The sequence below is a fragment of the Momordica charantia genome (assembly GCF_013281855.1).
Source record: "Momordica charantia cultivar OHB3-1 chromosome 2 unlocalized genomic scaffold, Mcharantia_2.0 BLBB01000002.1, whole genome shotgun sequence".
Taxonomy (NCBI): Eukaryota; Viridiplantae; Streptophyta; class Magnoliopsida; order Cucurbitales; family Cucurbitaceae; genus Momordica; species Momordica charantia.
Window position 1 is genome coordinate 4566954 of NW_028275160.1, and position 16579 is coordinate 4583532.

The 16579-nt window shown below is 34.1% G+C and overlaps 3 protein-coding genes and 1 non-coding gene across 4 annotated transcripts; 1 reads left to right on the forward strand and 3 right to left on the reverse strand.

The window, feature by feature from the left end:
* On the reverse strand, positions 1-5680 carry LOC111018112 (ATP synthase protein I-like protein). The gene is made up of 9 exons (XM_022294063.2): positions 5188-5680; positions 4947-4996; positions 4762-4843; positions 4561-4656; positions 4254-4334; positions 4061-4152; positions 1344-1436; positions 700-768; positions 1-373 (listed from the first exon to the last, which is right to left on the reverse strand). Exons 1-9 carry the CDS (start codon positions 5503-5505, stop codon positions 235-237), a joined length of 1020 nt encoding a protein of 339 aa, XP_022149755.1. The 5' UTR covers positions 5506-5680; the 3' UTR covers positions 1-234.
* Positions 5681-5822: 142 nt separating this feature from the next.
* TRNAM-CAU (transfer RNA methionine (anticodon CAU)) lies at positions 5823-5908 on the reverse strand. The gene is given in 2 exon segments: positions 5823-5858; positions 5871-5908. It is a non-coding gene; the product is annotated as a tRNA-Met (tRNA).
* Positions 5909-8956: 3048 nt separating this feature from the next.
* Positions 8957-9770, reverse strand: LOC111018022 (uncharacterized). Its single transcript, XM_022293943.2, has 3 exons — positions 9614-9770; positions 9435-9476; positions 8957-9349 (listed from the first exon to the last, which is right to left on the reverse strand). The coding sequence occupies exons 1-3, from the start codon at positions 9737-9739 to the stop codon at positions 8975-8977; spliced, it is 543 nt and encodes a 180-aa protein (XP_022149635.2). The 5' UTR covers positions 9740-9770; the 3' UTR covers positions 8957-8974.
* Positions 9771-12063: 2293 nt separating this feature from the next.
* On the forward strand, positions 12064-12678 carry LOC111018020 (uncharacterized). The gene has a single exon (XM_022293942.2). The coding sequence runs from the start codon at positions 12092-12094 to the stop codon at positions 12500-12502; it is 411 nt and encodes a 136-aa protein (XP_022149634.1). The 5' UTR covers positions 12064-12091; the 3' UTR covers positions 12503-12678.
* The last annotated feature ends 3901 nt before the right edge of the window (positions 12679-16579 follow it).

The following is a 16579-nucleotide window of genomic DNA, read 5'->3' on the forward strand; positions in this document are numbered from 1 at the left end:
TTGAACAGAAAATGACATAAGTTGGTGTATTCAGCTGTGTTATCTTATCACCAAATATTTCATATCTTTGCTATCTTTTTCGCCTTATCTGTTTGTAATTATAGAAGTTCATGTTTGGGCAAAGAGATGAAGAATCAATATGGTCAAAGAATACCTTACAAAGATATATATGTATATGTATAAATATTATGTACCACAGGAAATGTTGAACCGGGAAAATATGCACATGTATACTCAGGATTGCGGTTCGTCCTTAGTAACAGTAAGTGCTTCCTCTAACGCTTGAACAAAAGTAGCAACCTTGTATGTGAAGAATCCAACTAACATTGGTATCAACTGTAACTGCATAACTCCATAATCTTCAACAAGAATCCTACAGAAGAGGGGGAAAAAAAGGTTATAAATATTGGCTAATTAGGACTCAGTTGTGCCTGCTAAAATATTTTGTTCATTCCACATTCTAAATGCAAAATCTGTACAGATCAATCAAGAATAGGAGTAGGCATTATTCCAAAATAATAATAATAATAATAGTGCACAACTGGATTTTCATCTCATAATATGTATGGTCTCATTTCCTAAAAGATTTTCAAGTTTCAGAATAAGAGAAATGAATGGTTCCAGTAATTGGGTGTGAATAGGAGGATTATGGTCACACAGAAAAAATGCTGGAATTAGCAAGCTAGTGAGCATACTTACCCGTTCCAACGGTTATATACCATCACCAGTATAACTGGAACTAGTAACCGGGGTTGTGCGATGGCTCCCCTGCAATGAAATTGCAACAATATCATTATTCTAGCAGAAATAATTATCAATACAAATGTATAATATGGTCCATGTCAGTTTTGCAATCATGGATTTTCTTGTTATGGAAATAAAACTTCCAAACCATCACCTGTATCAGCAAGATGAATAGTAGATTATCTCGCAAAAATGTGTTCTAAGATCAATGATGCTAAACAAACAACATAGTAGTTCACTATGGCTTACACCATAATCTTATCAGAAAGAATATATTCTGATAGGATTACTATTGGGATAGAATTTGGGATATCACTAGGATATGAAGGGTATATTAGTAATTGGGTTAGAGGTCTGGTTATGAATACGGGGAGGGGGTAAGAATGAAGGTAGAAAATTAGTGAGTGTGGTTTTGGCTTGAGTTAGAATAGGCAAGAAAGGGGAGGATCCATATACCTCGAATTACTTTGTAGTTATTGTAGTTGTTATATCTTCTATATTTAAATATATCTTTAGTGATGGGTTCTAGCATATTCCTATAGAGTGAAATTCATCAGCACTCAACTGTAACAAAAAAAAAAAAGGTATGTAGTACGTACTTGACAAGTCCCTTTGCTCCATCTGCCAGAGAATCCACACTACTTCCCAGCATTCGGATGTACACTAGAGAACCAATTAGCCCAGCACCAAAGCTGAAATGGGAAGGACATGTCAAATAGTGTACGAATGAATATATCCTTCAACAAAAAATATCATACCACATCATTCCATATCCTCAATAAATTGTTAATTCAGAATAAATGGTAATTCTGGTTTCAGTTCTGGTGGTTAACTTGCCAGGATTTTTTCTTTAATTATGAGAAATTCAACTTCCATAATAGTTTGGTGGAATGATCAAGTGGTGAACAGTGTTCATAACTCATGACCAAAGCACTCCGCTTTTTCCCTTTTTATAATAGGAAACAGAGACTTATGTTAAACCACCAAAAGAAAAAAATAGTGGCAAGGGGATAAGAAATCACTCTGAAGGACATCCCTTTCAACTCCCTCAAAGATTCTAGTGTCTCTCCAATGAAATAGACCACACAAGTCCTCAAATAGCATTTCTCCAAAAAACTCTCTCTTTCTTATGCAAAGGGTACGTTCATATTGTTCAGCTGCCTAAAGCCTCTCAGGGCATACCAAGCCATAGAAAACAAGTTTAAAATAAATTTACATCTGTAGTGATGGGGTTAAAGCCTTCCCCACTTTCTTCATACATCTACACCAACTAGGGGAAATATAGACAAAAAGATTTCTTCTCTACACAGTCTCAGTCATATTAAGGCCTCCCAAAATAGCCAACAAGCCAAATATCACAACTTTCTTAGGAATTTTACCCCTCGGACTTTTCCATATATCCTTACTATTAGTGGTAGTGATGATAATTTGGTTTTTAAGATACTTGAGAATGACTAGCATTTTACCAGGCTCTTGAGATTTTCAAGAATGGCTTACACTGGTCCTTCACTAATCAGTGTTTTGAAGGCTCACTGCTAGACGTCACTCTCCTGAAGAGAGGCACCCTCACTAAGCCTCCATGCAAGAAGTGTGTGTTACTGCATGACTTACTTATTATTTTTTAATTTTTATAAAATAAATAATAAAATATGTTGTCCTAAAGCCTATTTTTCTATTGTGCACTTTAAAAGATAATCGTTTTTTTTCCCCTTCAATGCACCTCACACTTTGAAAAGCACATACATCATCTACATGAATGCCTATTGATAACGTCCTTATGCCTCCTTCAACAGCTCATAGATCCTAGATCAGGGAATCAACTATCTCTAACATAAGAATTAAAATGAAGAAAAAAGTGCAGGTTGGTTTTTAGGGTCCATTTATTCCAGCACACAAATCATATTGGATCATATTTAGTTACCATAAGCAAAATAGGGAATAATAAGAACTCCCCTTCAGTTCCAATCGGGGTGTTTTCATTTTACCAAAGAGATTATTCCTCTATTGTAAGTTATACCTAAAAAGAAATATTCATTCTTGATCTTGGGAGGATGATGCGCATCTTAAGGAGGTAAGGTTATTTCCATTCCCTCATTTCACAGGCTTCAGCACTCTTCTTTTCTTTCTACTTCTGTTGCAGATCCCGATTTAACAATATTATCCAAATATCAGTATACTGTACTGATATGAAATATGAGCTGCCGCTTGAATGAAGTGAAGAAAATGAGCAATTCCATTACAATCAGACATAAAAAGGCGTAATGTCATAAGCATGATCACCAATGAGGCCTTTGCCAAAATAGAAATGAGGACCCAGATCATCTCTTATTTCATTGCCATTTCTCCTCACTCTAATGGTTCCTATTTCACGAATACATGGTTCAATAGCATTTCCAAAGAAGTCTCAAGGAAAATTTGCTAACTCTTATTCCACCATCTTCTTAGGGCCATTTTGTGGTTGAATGCAATTAAGGCACTAATATGTGAAATCTAGTAAGAAATAAAACAGAAGTATTTTATACATATATTATATATATATGTATGTATGTATATGTATATGTGTATATATGTACATATATATATATATGTATGTATGTATATTTTATCTTTTGGAGCTTATGTCTTTTATGGCATCCTCTTGGACCTCTTTATGCAAGAATTTCTGTAAATGCTCCTCTTTTCCTACTGATACCAATTGAAGACTGTTTTGAGCCCTTGAATTAGGAAGGACGTCCTATCTATCATCCTCCCCTCTTTTTCAATATGTTGTCTCTTTTCAGTAAAAGGTTTTGTTTCTTGTCCCAAAAAAGAAAAGAAGATCGTCTGGATACTTGCAACTAGTGAACTCACAAGCAAAAGAATATAAATTACTTGATGACATTTTAAAAGATCCAGTTTCAAAACCACTGTCTGAATTTGTGTAAGACAAAAAAAAATGCAATAAATTTCTACTATTTAGGTCTTGGTTGAAATTTGAAAGAAGAATTTGAAGCTCCAATTTAATAATGAATGAAGCATGCATAAAAATTATATTCCGAACTGCTTCTGAGAGCTGGTCGTGGGTCTTTTATGACTACTCTACTTTAGAAGTCAAAGAGAAAAGATTAAAAGAAGTGAAGTTTCTTGGAACATTTTTAGCACAAACCACATGAATAACCACCAGGATAACATTTTATCAGATCAACTTAATGGTAAGCAGCATAAATTGATTACTAAAACTAAATGTACCTGCAGCAGTCTATGTTTCAATCAAATAAACCACCCACATCATGACTAGAATACCAGAAACTTGATTAAGGATCAATATTGAACAAACCTAGCAGCAACTTCTGGGGAATAAGAAACATAAGCTGAGAATAAACCAACACCACCTATTGCCAATGTTAAGATTTCCATCTTATTCTTTAACTGCAAAGACAGAATAAAAGGGAAGGTGAAAACATTCAATACATGGTTCACAGGATTTTAACTGTTAGTAGAGAGCATGAAGACATTTTACAACAAAGCACCTTAAAATACTGTTCCCTATACAAGGAAGCCAATACTTCTGGATCCCCTCGAGGCCGTCTCAATTCTCGAAACATCACATCCTACAGTTCAGCATTAAACTTATCTTCAAAACAGGGTAACATCTAAAAGAAATATTTCATTCTAAATATTAGAAGTCCTCAATGCTTACTAAATCTCCAAAGAAATTCAAATCAATTATCAAACCATAAAGTTAACGTCATTTCAATTTAATATTACTATAAGAAAGGGTAGATCTTGAGATGAGACTATAGAGATAAACCATGGGAGTCAAAGCAAAGGACTTACACTTCCTCCAGTAGCTGCCTTATTTGCCCTATCCCACTTCTCTTGCTCGCGCCTTGTTGGTGCTAACTTCCATCTGGGTGATTTGTGCTTATCAATCTGAACCATCATTCATTACCGTTTTAATGAAAAAGAATGTAACAAAACAGATATATTTTGAGATCTAAGCATACTTGAACTTGGAGTGGGATAATTACACCATACCTGAATATTTTCCTCGACCAACTTTTCTGACCGAGGCATTGAAGGAGGGGCCATCAATTCTTTACTCAGATCAACTTCCAAACTACACATGCATTATTTGAAAGTTGAAACATTACAATGCTGAAAGACAGCATTATAAGGAAAACGTTATTGCAGTTAACATAGAATCATGAATGTGAACCAACCTATCAAGGGTCATGACTCTATTCAAGCTAAGAAATCCAGAAGGCTCGTCCTAATACAATAAGATCAAGTCATCAGCGGTCATATTATCATTGACCAACATATTACACATGGCATCACAAAACAGATAATGTTACAGAACCGTAAAGTTCCTTAAATCCAAACATTCTAACATAATGACAGTGAGCTATAACATAATACAAACAGAAAAAGCGGAGAAAGAAAGCGAATTAAAAGGGAAACCTTGGCTTTATTGGGTTGAACAGAAGAATCACTAGGTTGGTCCTGAATTAATTTTTTCATCCGGCCCATGAATTCTCTATTCCAGATATAGTCGTCGGAGGTTAGAGGGTCCTCTTTTTCGCCACCCCAGTACTTGCGGAGCTTCGTCGCCGTCGGGGGGCCGCCGTACTCCCCCGGAGACACTCCGGTGGACCATTTTTCTGGCTTCTTTTTGGGTAGAATGATCTTGGTTTGCCTTGGGCCTGGTATTGGGGGCGTAATTGAAGAATCCTGGGGAATGGGAGTCGAGGTAGCTGAGATGTAGTTGAGCACAGCCATTGGAATTAGAGATGGGGATTGGTTGAAGGTCGGTCTGCTTCAGAATTTTCTCTACTCGGCTTCCGTTTATCGAAATAATTTTCAAAATTAAAATAAAAGCCGAAGAAAACAGAGGGGAAAATATCTTGTGGCCTTGCTCCAGCTGCTGAGGCCTCTGTGATCGCGGGAAAGGACAAAACACTTTCTCGAAATGAAGTTCTTGTTTCTTATATACCTTCATTTTTATTTTTTATTATTATTATTATTTTTTTTTTTTTTTTGCAGGAAGTTTAATTATATATACAGAGCGGAAAATGAAAAGAAAAAGGAAAAAAATTTGGGGTGAGAGAGGCTCGAACTCTCGACCTCAGGATCACACGATAAGCTATGAGACCTACGCGCTAGCCAACTGCGCCACCACCCCACGTTGTTTGAGTTTCAATAGTATTATTATATATTGTATATTCATCAAATTTGATCTTTTTGAGATAAATACTTATTTTGGTCCCTTGAGAGTTTCGATTAGTTTTGGTTTTTGTTCTTTCCGAACGTTGAAGTTTGAACTCTACTTTTAACTTTTGGTTATTTGATTTATTGTACTTCCAAATCTTCTACTAGGGTCTTTATACTTTTAAAAAATGCCAATTTATTCATTTTTTTTTTAAATTTTAACACAAATTTAATATACTACAGAAACTCTTTAATACAATTTTTTTTATTACATTTCGATAAATTTAATGAGTGAAGTGTTATGCTAAAATTATGATTGAAATAAAATGAGATACAAAAAAACAACCAAAATTATCACTTTTTAAAAGTACAAACTTTGAGTACGATCTATTAGTTGTGCATATATTATATATCTTGATTAATATGGTTTATGAATATCAAATATATATTTTTTGAAAAAATGATTAACATGAATGGAGTTAAAAATAGTAAAATATTAATAAATATTTATTGAAATGGAACCTACAAAAGTAAGTTTTTTTAGTTCAACTGTTGTTGTATGTTAGGAAACGATGTTTTATCTACTCGTCTACGTTGACTTTGACACTAACAAAAATAAATTTGTGATAATATTTACCCAAAGATAATAAGTTTTCTCTTTAACCACTCCTACAACAAATCAAAAATTGACCCTACAAAATTTGGAGATAAAAGAAATTTCATGATAGATGACGTCTGGATCGTCAAGATGGAATACAAAATCTATAACATTCATATTCAACATTTATGAGAAGTTCAATTATATTTTGAAAATGAATATGAGTATTTAAAGTCATGAAGGTGGGGTCGTTTTCTGAGAATATGTTAAGTTTAAATTCAAATAAATTTAAAAGTTGTCAAAGCGAGTCTAACTCATCGATAATTAACATATATCTTAAATTAAAAAGTTGTGAATTCGATATCATATGTTGTACTAAAAAAATTAAAAAGTAAAAAATAAATCTCCTAGGATAAATAAAAACTTCAGGGCTAGGTAGGCTAGCGCCATGTCGGATGACTTCTTTCCAGACGACAAGCGACATGCCGAGGCGGATTGGATCCTGCGCTAAGGCCGTGTACAACTAGGCCTAACAAACCACGGCCCATAATGCCAAAAAACACGAACGTCCGCGAACGGGCAGTTTCCTTTCCTTCGTCTTTCTTCACCGTTCAAATTCTGAACGGAGCCGTCGTCTTCTGGTTTCTCTCCTTCATTCCCTTGGCTTCCAGTTTCGGATGGCGCGTAAAATCCGGCGTTCCCCGCCGCGCCATAACACCGACTCTGTTTCCGACTACGACGCTTCGCCATCTCAATCTCAATCTCAATCTCTTTATGCATCCAGTGAAGAAGATGGCGCAGACTACAACTACGATGCCTCTGAATCTGTTAACCCCAAATCGAAAGCCCTAGAAATCAAGGGCTCCGATTTAAACACATCTGCTGCGGACTCGGCCTCCAACAGTCCATTGTACTCGCAGCGTCGTCCCACCGGCGCTGTAACCGTATCTCCCTCATACATCAATATTGCGCCGTTGCCGATTTTTCACGGCGTCTCCGACGAGTGTCCGGCGATGCATTTGAGCAGGTTCGCGAAAGTCTGCCGCGCGAATAACGCGTCCTCTGTCGACATGATGATGAGGATCTTCCCGGTGACGCTGGAGGGTGAGGCCGCTCTTTGGTACGACTTGAACATCGAGCCCTACCCTCCGCTTTCTTGGGAAGAATTGAAGTCCTCTTTCTTGGACGCATATAACAAAGTTGAACTGGCTGATCAGTTGCGAGCCGAGCTTATGGCGATCAATCAAGGGCAGGAGGAGACGGTGCGTTCCTATTTTCTGAGGCTGCAATCGATTGTGAAGAAATGGCCGGATAATGAACTTCCGGATGGTTTGCTGAAAGCGATTTTTGTGGACGGATTGAGGGGAGAGTTTAAGGAATGGATGATTCCACAGAAACCCAGTTCTTTGAACGAGGCTTTGAGACTTGCGTTTGGTTTCGAAGAAGTGAGGAGCGTCCGTTCATCTGGCAAAAAGCGGTATCTGCAGTGTGGGTTTTGTGAGGGGCCGCACGAGGAACAGGTGTGTGAGGTTAGGGAGAGAATGAGACAGTTGTGGAAGAGTAGGGAAAAGAGGAAGGCTGTTGATGTGGTGGAGAGCGACGACCATGAAGCGGCGGCGGCGGAACTTGTGAGATCGGTTTCGGGGATAGCTAGAAATGAAGTGGAGGTTGAAAAGGATGGTGGGGAGGAGATGGTGGGTTTGAAGAAGAAGAGCCAGTGTCAGTGTTGGAAGCATCAGTGTGGGATGAAGAAATTGGATAGAAACCTTAGCACCGTATCCAAAAACTCGAAAGGCTAATCAAGAATATTTTTGGGGGCGAGTTGCTGATAGATTATGAAAATTTTGTTATCTCTTTATTAGTTTTTTTTATAACCTTGTTACGAATCTTGAAATCTCGATCTCTTCCTCATCTATATGAAATATTATTTGTAATATTGATGCTGAACTACCACCATATATGAAACGACAGTGGCACTAATTTGTCTTTCATGCTTTGGGAAAGTAATAATGTTCCATTTTACGTATCAGCATCTTATGAACAGGGGAGAGAGCAAGGAAACTCAGATGTTTCTTGTTCATTATCGAGTGGGACTTATTTATTTGACTTTGAGAGTGGTTTGTCTATTAAAGTATCTCCAGACTGTTTTCAAGATCGAACTAGAAGTAAAAACACTGAGTCATAAAAGTAAAGAATTCAGAGAGATTTCACCTTTAGCTGCGGTGCCTCGAAGGATTTAATGGATGAATGAAGGATACACCAAGCTGATGCTGCAAATGTAGAATAACAAAAACACCACTGTTTCCGAGCAAAAATTATCAAACTGAAACAGTTTCAGAAATAAGTAAACATATGTCAGCTATCCCATCGGATCTAGCCCGATCCAAGTTAAACAGAGTCAAAGAGGACTGATGAAGGCAGAGAACCATCTTTCTCACCATTTTAAGCTGCTGTTTTCTTTCTCTTACTCTGTGGCCCTAATTTCCTTTCCAGGTCCTTTGAGGCACAAGACGAGGAAACTCCATCATTGGCGGCCTCCGTTTGATCAAGACGTTCTACCAATCGTCGGAGTTTTCTTTCCGGCTTCTTTGAGGCACAAGTCGGCTCCTGGTGATCCGGACTCGGACTGGAGCTATTCTGGCTCCGCGAACTGAATGTAACAACCGACGTGGCACAGCATTCTAGCCAATCGAGGTCTTTGAGGTCCGAAATTACGTCCTCAAGCGGAATGGACGCGGAGGATGAGACGCTCTCTTCGAGCGTGGAACGAGAGGGATTGATCAGATCAATTGCGCTTACGGCCTCCCTCAATACACTCTAAGGAATGAGCAAGAGAAAGCATGCGAGATTAATGCGAGAAACATCAAATTAGTTTCACTAGTTCGTCAATCTCAATTCTCACCTTCTGAGCATTGATTTTCCTGTAGCCGTGCATCTTAATGATCTGCACATCGAGGTAAACAAGATGGTGAGAGTGAGATCAACATGTTAGAAATTAGCAAGGAAAATCGAAGCAGATCCGAGAGAAATTGGCGAGGAAGAAAAGAAATCGACAATGTAGGAGATGGAAGAGATCAGAACCTGAGTAAGATAGTTGACGGTGAGGAGAAGCTGGTTGTTAGAGGAGAAGAAATCGAGGTAGTCTTCGAGTGAGATCTTACTTTTCTTCTTCCCCAGCCTTTCTGTGTTCTGTTTTCGGTTCTCCATCGCTCCTCCGTTGCGAGTTCTGTTTAGCGCGCCAATGGGACTCTCACAGAATTTTAGTTAGTTATCAAATGAGAAAGACCGGCGGGAAATGGGCGGGCAATTGCTTCTTTTTTTTTTTTTTTAATTTAAATACTATTTCAGCCAACTTATTTTTTTAATTCAGCTCCTATGCTTTTTCAAATAAAAATTGATTCATTTTTTTAATTCATCTACCCTCAAAATGTCAATTTAAAATTGATTCATTTATGAGATAGATAATAGACTATATGCTTGTTTTCTATTTTGGATACTTTAGAATTTAGAATAAAGAACAAGAGATAGATAATAGACTAAAAATAAAGAACAAGAGATAGATAATAGACTAAAAATAAGATACGCAAAAAGAAACACGTAGTTATAAAACTATAGCAGTCATCTTCATTTTTTAATCACACAATTTGATAACCAAATTGGTAATCGACTCCAAGTTTCTTGTCCAAACAACGAAAGGCAAGTTTCCAAAATTCCCTCCTAGGGACAGATTTACTATAGGTCAAGAAGGTCCGAGTCTCGATCAGTCAACCTTTTAAGACATTTTTCTTTTTAGTTATATGTTGTTGTTAGTTTCTTGCATATATGTAATATCTTTGCCATAAAGGAATGTTACAATCTTTTTTCTTCTTCTCTATAAATTAAATCAACAAATTTTCAAGATTAAGTTGTTCTTTAATATATATATATTTTTCTTTTTTTCTTTTTTACTTTTGCAAAATTTAGAGCAGTTGACAAGTTGGAGATTAATGGTTTAATAATTAATAATTAATATTTTAATTCTTGTATATCAAATATAAATAGAAATCAATAAAAATATTTTTAGATTTTTAATAAATTACTGTTTAAGATAGTAATCACAAAAAAGAAATATATAATTCTTATAAATAAATAAGAATTCTACTTTTATTTCAAGTTTCATTCTATTAGAAAAAACAATTATACTTTGTATTGCACAAACTTTTTTTTTAGAAATTTTATTGCACAAACTAATAACTAAAATTGATAAATTGATATCAATATCTTCTAATATATAGTTTTGGATCCACCAAATTGTAGTTATAATGCGGCGATTTCATATAATATGAAAATTTATAATCATTTATGAATTTTGAAATTTCCTAACTCGTAAATTATTTCAATTAAATTTTAAGTGATGTCCTAAATTAAGTGAAGCTATTTCCATTTTATTAAATTTTAAATACATAACCTTCAATTGAAAAGTTACTTTTTGCTTTTCGTTTTTGTTTTTAATTTGAAGTAAAGATTTGAATATCTAAAGTCAACAAAATATTCCCTAACTAGTGCTCAAGATGGCAATGGATCAAAAGTTTACTTTTAAGTATGCTCATTTTGACAAAGGTTAGGCAAAAGTACTTAAATCAAATACTACCCCACCATGGTCCATAACAAACTTCTAAATGCACAATAATAAAATTTAACACAAAAATCAAATCATATTAAACACTGAATTATTTAATGATGCTATTAATATATAGTAACTATATTTTAAAAAATATATATATCTACATAGTAACTAACTTTATTAATTATTTATTTTCTTCTCGTTTGGATTAATTAAAAGTTAAATTAACATGTATATATACACTAATTACCGCTAAATTAAGCTCGTTGGTAAATTTTTAAAAAATATCTAATATATAAATATATATATTTAAGCTATGTCGAGACTAGTACTTAGGTAAAAAATGAAGGAGCTAGATAGGGCTCCATTGTTAAAGGCAGAGAGAGAATCGATCAAAAGCATGTACTAGAGGTCACATGAAGGAGCTCGACGCGAGCATGAAAATACCCATATGGGCGGGTAACTACCCCATTAAACATTATAAATATACCACAATCCAACGAGTCCAAGTATGAAATCTGTATAAAACGGATCCATCTGAGCTCGAATTCTTAACTAATTTGGATGTCGGAGTTGCTTACCAATCTTGCAGGTAGCAAGCAGCGCCCACCCACCTCGCTCCTCGTGATCTGTGCCTTTAACAGATTTTTGCATCCACAAGCTAGATAGAAGATTAAAAGTTTAATAATAATTACTTATTACCTATTTAAACGCAGTAAATTAGTTGAATTGAAAACCCAATATGCAAATGCATCGTAAATAACGGAAAAAGCTGATCTTCCCATCCCAGTCGGGACAAAATGACGAAATTATGAGACGCGTGGATTTCATTCGGCGAGCGTTACAAAGCAAAGCCACTTCGATTTCGTCGACCAAATTAAACCGACCATACTGAATCCCAAGTATAAAAATCCCCCAACCAGAAACAAATTAATTAAAGTAGAATATTAATTAAAATGGCGGAGAAGGAAGGCGGGGTGGTGAAGAAGGGGCACGAGGAGGGGCTGGAGCTGGCGGTTTCTCTTCTCCGGGAATTCGAGCTGCCGGAGGGGCTGCTGCCGCTGGCGGAGGTGGTGGAGGTCGGCTACGTCAAGGAGACTGGCTACGTGTGGATCCTGCAGCGGAAGAAGGTGGAGCACGAGTTCAAGATGGTCAGCAAACTGGTGAGTTACGACACCGAGATCACTGGGTACTTGTTGAACAAGAGGATTAAGAAGCTGAAGGGAGTCAAGGCCAAGGAGTTTCTGCTGTGGCCGCCGGTCAACGACATCTCCGTCGACGACCCGCCCACCGGGAAGATTCATTTCAAGAGCCTCGCCGGTGTCACCAAGACTTTCCCCGTCCAGGCCTTCGCTGCCGGCCAGTGATCCATCTTTCCAATTTTATACCAACAAATAAAATCAAATGCAATGCAACTTATAATTATTGCCATTGTTGTCTTTGGCTTTTTTTTTTTCTTTTGAAACTGTGCTATTGGGAATATTCATAAATTATTACATTGATCTTCAAGTAATAATGGATATCAAAATCATCATTTCCCCTATATGTGTTGCTTCTCGTGTAAAATCTTCTCCACATATTGAATCCAACCATGCGCGGTGTTGGAACAAACAATAAGTTACTTATCTTTACTACCACTCAAAATTTGGGAATTATTTAATTTTCTTAGAAACAAAATCAAGTAACAATTTACACTTCAAATTTTAATCCAGAACAATTTAATTGTTCAACTATGTTCGTTTTGGCGATAAAATTAAAATTTTTAACAATTTAGTTCCTACCACAAAAATCTCATCATCCCATATTTGATAATAAAAAATTAATTCGTGTTATTAGGTACCTATTATAGAGTTTTAATTCATTCTCTCTAAATAATTTTGATTTACATCTACCCTTTAAACTAATGAGTCAATTCATGATGGTTAAGTATTGATTTTTATAATATAAGGACTCATGTATTTGTAATTTATTAACACATTTATTATTTCATTTCAATTTATCGATCTATATATATAAGAAATCATATTAAATATTACCAACATTTTCCTCAACAAATACTAAGTTGTTACAAACTTTAAACTAAAGTAACTAAATTGTTATTAGATATTAAAGTTTTTGTTACCAACTTGAAAGTATATGGACTAAATCATTACAAACTAAAGTAATTTAAAGATAAAAAATAGTATTTTATAACATATTTTTTAAAATAAATGACTAAATTTAGAGATAATTTTATAATTTAACAAAAAATCGAGAGCTACCTATTTTATTTTTCGCTTTCTTTTATGTTTCATCTCTCTTAGCATAATGCTAATGAGTAGGAGATACTTAACTACTACTTGTAAGTAATTAAGTTTTGTCGAAAAATAAATCTATTTCTGTATTTTTCTCTCCACATGTTAGAATTCAGGGATGGACAAATCTACCCCTATCTCCCAATATTCCATCAAATCAATAATCACATGATTCCAATAATCTTATCTTCCTCGTGGTCTTCATACTCGTAGGGCCTCCCAAGCACGGCCCAGCCCAGCCCCGTCCCGCAGCCCAATAGGCACTAATGTTTGACAGGCTCGCGGCCCATTTGTTTCAGACGGCTGTGGAGAATTTCTGTTTGTTTAACAGTTTTAGGTATGAAAATTTTAGGAAAATTTGGGTTAGTGGTCATATCATACCACTCTAATGAAAAATAGCTAAAACATTGATAAATTGCGGATATGGTCGATCTACTGTGTCTTTTTCCTCTTTTACCCCCATTCACATTGTTTTTCTCTGGACTTGAATTTCTAAACTTGCCCTTTAAACAAAATTTTATTAGACATGCTAAGCTCAAACTTATGATGCCCCAAATAATCCCTTAATTTTACCCTCCATCTATTAATTAATATTTCCTCTGTTGAGTTTAATCTCAAATTTTTTTTCTGACATTTCTCGTTGAGTTTCAACTTTGTCCTGACACTTTGAAATTTTCTATTTTTCCTTTCATATTCCAATTTTAACTGAGATAGTCAAGAAGAGTTCTTACCAAATAAATAAATGTATAAAATCAAGAAGTTAAAAGTTGTCAAATTTGTGTTGTTATCGTTCTTATTAGGTCGGAAGGAAGTAATAATTTATAAATAAGTTAGAAATGAATGTAGATAATATTTGGTTTTATGAGGTAAAATTTTATTTTAATAATGCGGGGTTTTAAATTAAATTGATTAAAGTGATACTAGTAGGGGTTATTATTTACTTTTTTGGAGACTAGATTCATAAATTTTTTTTTTAATTTTCACTAGCGATAATTAGGATAAATAGGATGAATTTTAATTCAACTGACAATTAAAAGTTTTCCATTAAATTTGTGTAAACCTAAGATTAAGAAATTCTACGAGTTTCTTTTAATCTCTTATACTACACATTCATAAACTTTACAATGCTACTATGAATTTAAATTACTCAAACTATTATTTGACTCAATCTTCATACCTTATTAACTTTTTTAAACATATTATACAAAATTCATATTTTATATCATCTTTTGAAGCTCCCTCTTTTAATCCCAAGCTTATCAAACTATGTGTATCAAAACCATGAGTTAAAAAGTGCCCAGAGTTTTAACAGAGTGGGAATATTTGGTTGCCTAAACTTTTTTTAGAAGTAGCAGCAGAGGCCTCGAGCTCTTTAAATTAAATTAAAGAAAGACAAAAGTTGATTAATTGTTTAATTAAGCGAGCCACTCCCACCAATTGAATTTGAGATTAGGCTCCAAAAATCTTAGTGATAATTTTATTTTATAGTTATACTTGGTTTATTATTATTTATTATAAAGTCACGAGTTGCCTCTAAGCTTTTTGTCTTTACACAACTTTAAATTATCCACAATTCCCACCTTTTGCTTAATGCCAAAATAGATTTCAACTGTAGTGGGGCGTCACCCACCTCCAAAAATTAAAATATAATTAAACCAATCAAATTCTCTTTTGCACAATCCGTTGATTTGAAGTATATGCCAGCTAAACTCGCTTTGGCTCCTTTTCCTCTTGTTTAATTTTTTAAATGTAAATCTTTAATGGATTCTTTAGGTAATTTTCTCGTTTTTTTAATATTTAAGAAACATGACGACGGACAACTATTTTTTTTTCCATTTCTCATTTTTAAGAAACATTTATACAATTGTATAAAAATTCTAGAAACAATGAAACCAAATTTTTGTTTCTTATTTTTATTTATAATTTTTCTAAAATATAGATAAAAGCATTATTTTATGGTTTTTTACCTAAAAAATACATAATAAATATAACATACAAATTTGTTATATTTATTTTGAAAAATTAAAATTTTCTAATAAAAATATTATTTTTTAAATTTAAAATTTAAAGAACAATTAATTAAAAAAAAGACAAAACAAGAAACAAGATAGAGTTCCCAAACACAATTATGTTTAATTAATTAGAAAATAGGAAAACGAGAAAAACGTTACCAAACGAACTCTTATATACTTATTCTTAACTCCATGACCATTAATGTTCTTAGTGTGTATGATTTAGGACGAATTTAAATCTTCCAGTTTTAAAAAGATAAATAATATCTTTAACTAATTGAGTTATGTTTATCTGAGGTAGATTTTAGTTTTTAATTTCAATTATAAATTTGATTTTACTTGAAGTTAATTATTAAAAATCAAGTAAAAGTAGGAGTAGTGAGTCATAATGGAGAAACTTTACAACTCATTGTTTTTTAGTTTATTGTGTTAATTTCCATCATATCTTTCTTTAAATCTTAAAACTACTCCAAAACTCTAACTTGTCCTTGATTGGAAATGAGAATAAATAAAATATATGAATTGCATTAAAAAATGTAGCAAAGATTTGGTATTTCATGTTTAAATAAGATTTGTTAGTATTGGTCCATATCCATTATACTTAATAAATATATGAATCTAATTATTTTTTTTTTTGTACTGCTAGAAATGTTATTTTGATGTTTCTTATTTGTTTGAAACGTTTTATTTAAAATAAAGAAAATAAAAAAAAAATTCTGAACAAACCATCCACTATAATATTTAAAATAAATATGGTGTAACGAGTTTAAGAGAGCCTCTCATTCTCCATTTTCACTGCTTCTTTAATAAAAATAAACTTGATATTTTCATACAAGTTGCATAACCTTCTACCAAAAGCTTAACTCAATATACTTATTTGCTCCTTCAAAGTTCTAACTTGGCATTAGAGTATGATGCTAATTTAGTTTATACTACAGGTTGATTCGAATTCTTCTATAGAAAATTCGTGGTACCCACCCAAAATACGTAGCAACATCAAATTTTTTTAAAAGAACATATTAGGTCACAAATAAAGAAGACTATTTAACATGTATACTCATAGATAAAGACTTAGATACCTAACTAGTAACTATTGAATAGTGTTCAATATTTGAAATAAGTTAAGAATCAAAATATC

Coding starts and splice junctions, on each gene's coding strand:
- LOC111018020 (XM_022293942.2), top strand. CDS start 12,092: ATGGCGGAGAAGGAAGGCGGGGTGGTGAAGAAGGGGCACGAGGAGGGG.
- LOC111018022 (XM_022293943.2), bottom strand. CDS start 9,739: ATGGAGAACCGAAAACAGAACACAGAAAGGCTGGGGAAGAAGAAAAGT. Junction 9,477..9,613: donor CCGTCAACTATCTTACTCAG/GTTCTGATCTCT, acceptor CTCGATGTGCAG/ATCATTAAGATGCACGGCTA. Junction 9,350..9,434: donor GGAAAATCAATGCTCAGAAG/GTGAGAATTGAG, acceptor CTCATTCCTTAG/AGTGTATTGAGGGAGGCCGT.
- LOC111018112 (XM_022294063.2), bottom strand. CDS start 5,505: ATGGCTGTGCTCAACTACATCTCAGCTACCTCGACTCCCATTCCCCAG. Junction 4,844..4,946: donor AGAGTCATGACCCTTGATAG/GTTGGTTCACAT, acceptor ATGCATGTGTAG/TTTGGAAGTTGATCTGAGTA. Junction 4,153..4,253: donor ATAGGGAACAGTATTTTAAG/GTGCTTTGTTGT, acceptor CTGTCTTTGCAG/TTAAAGAATAAGATGGAAAT.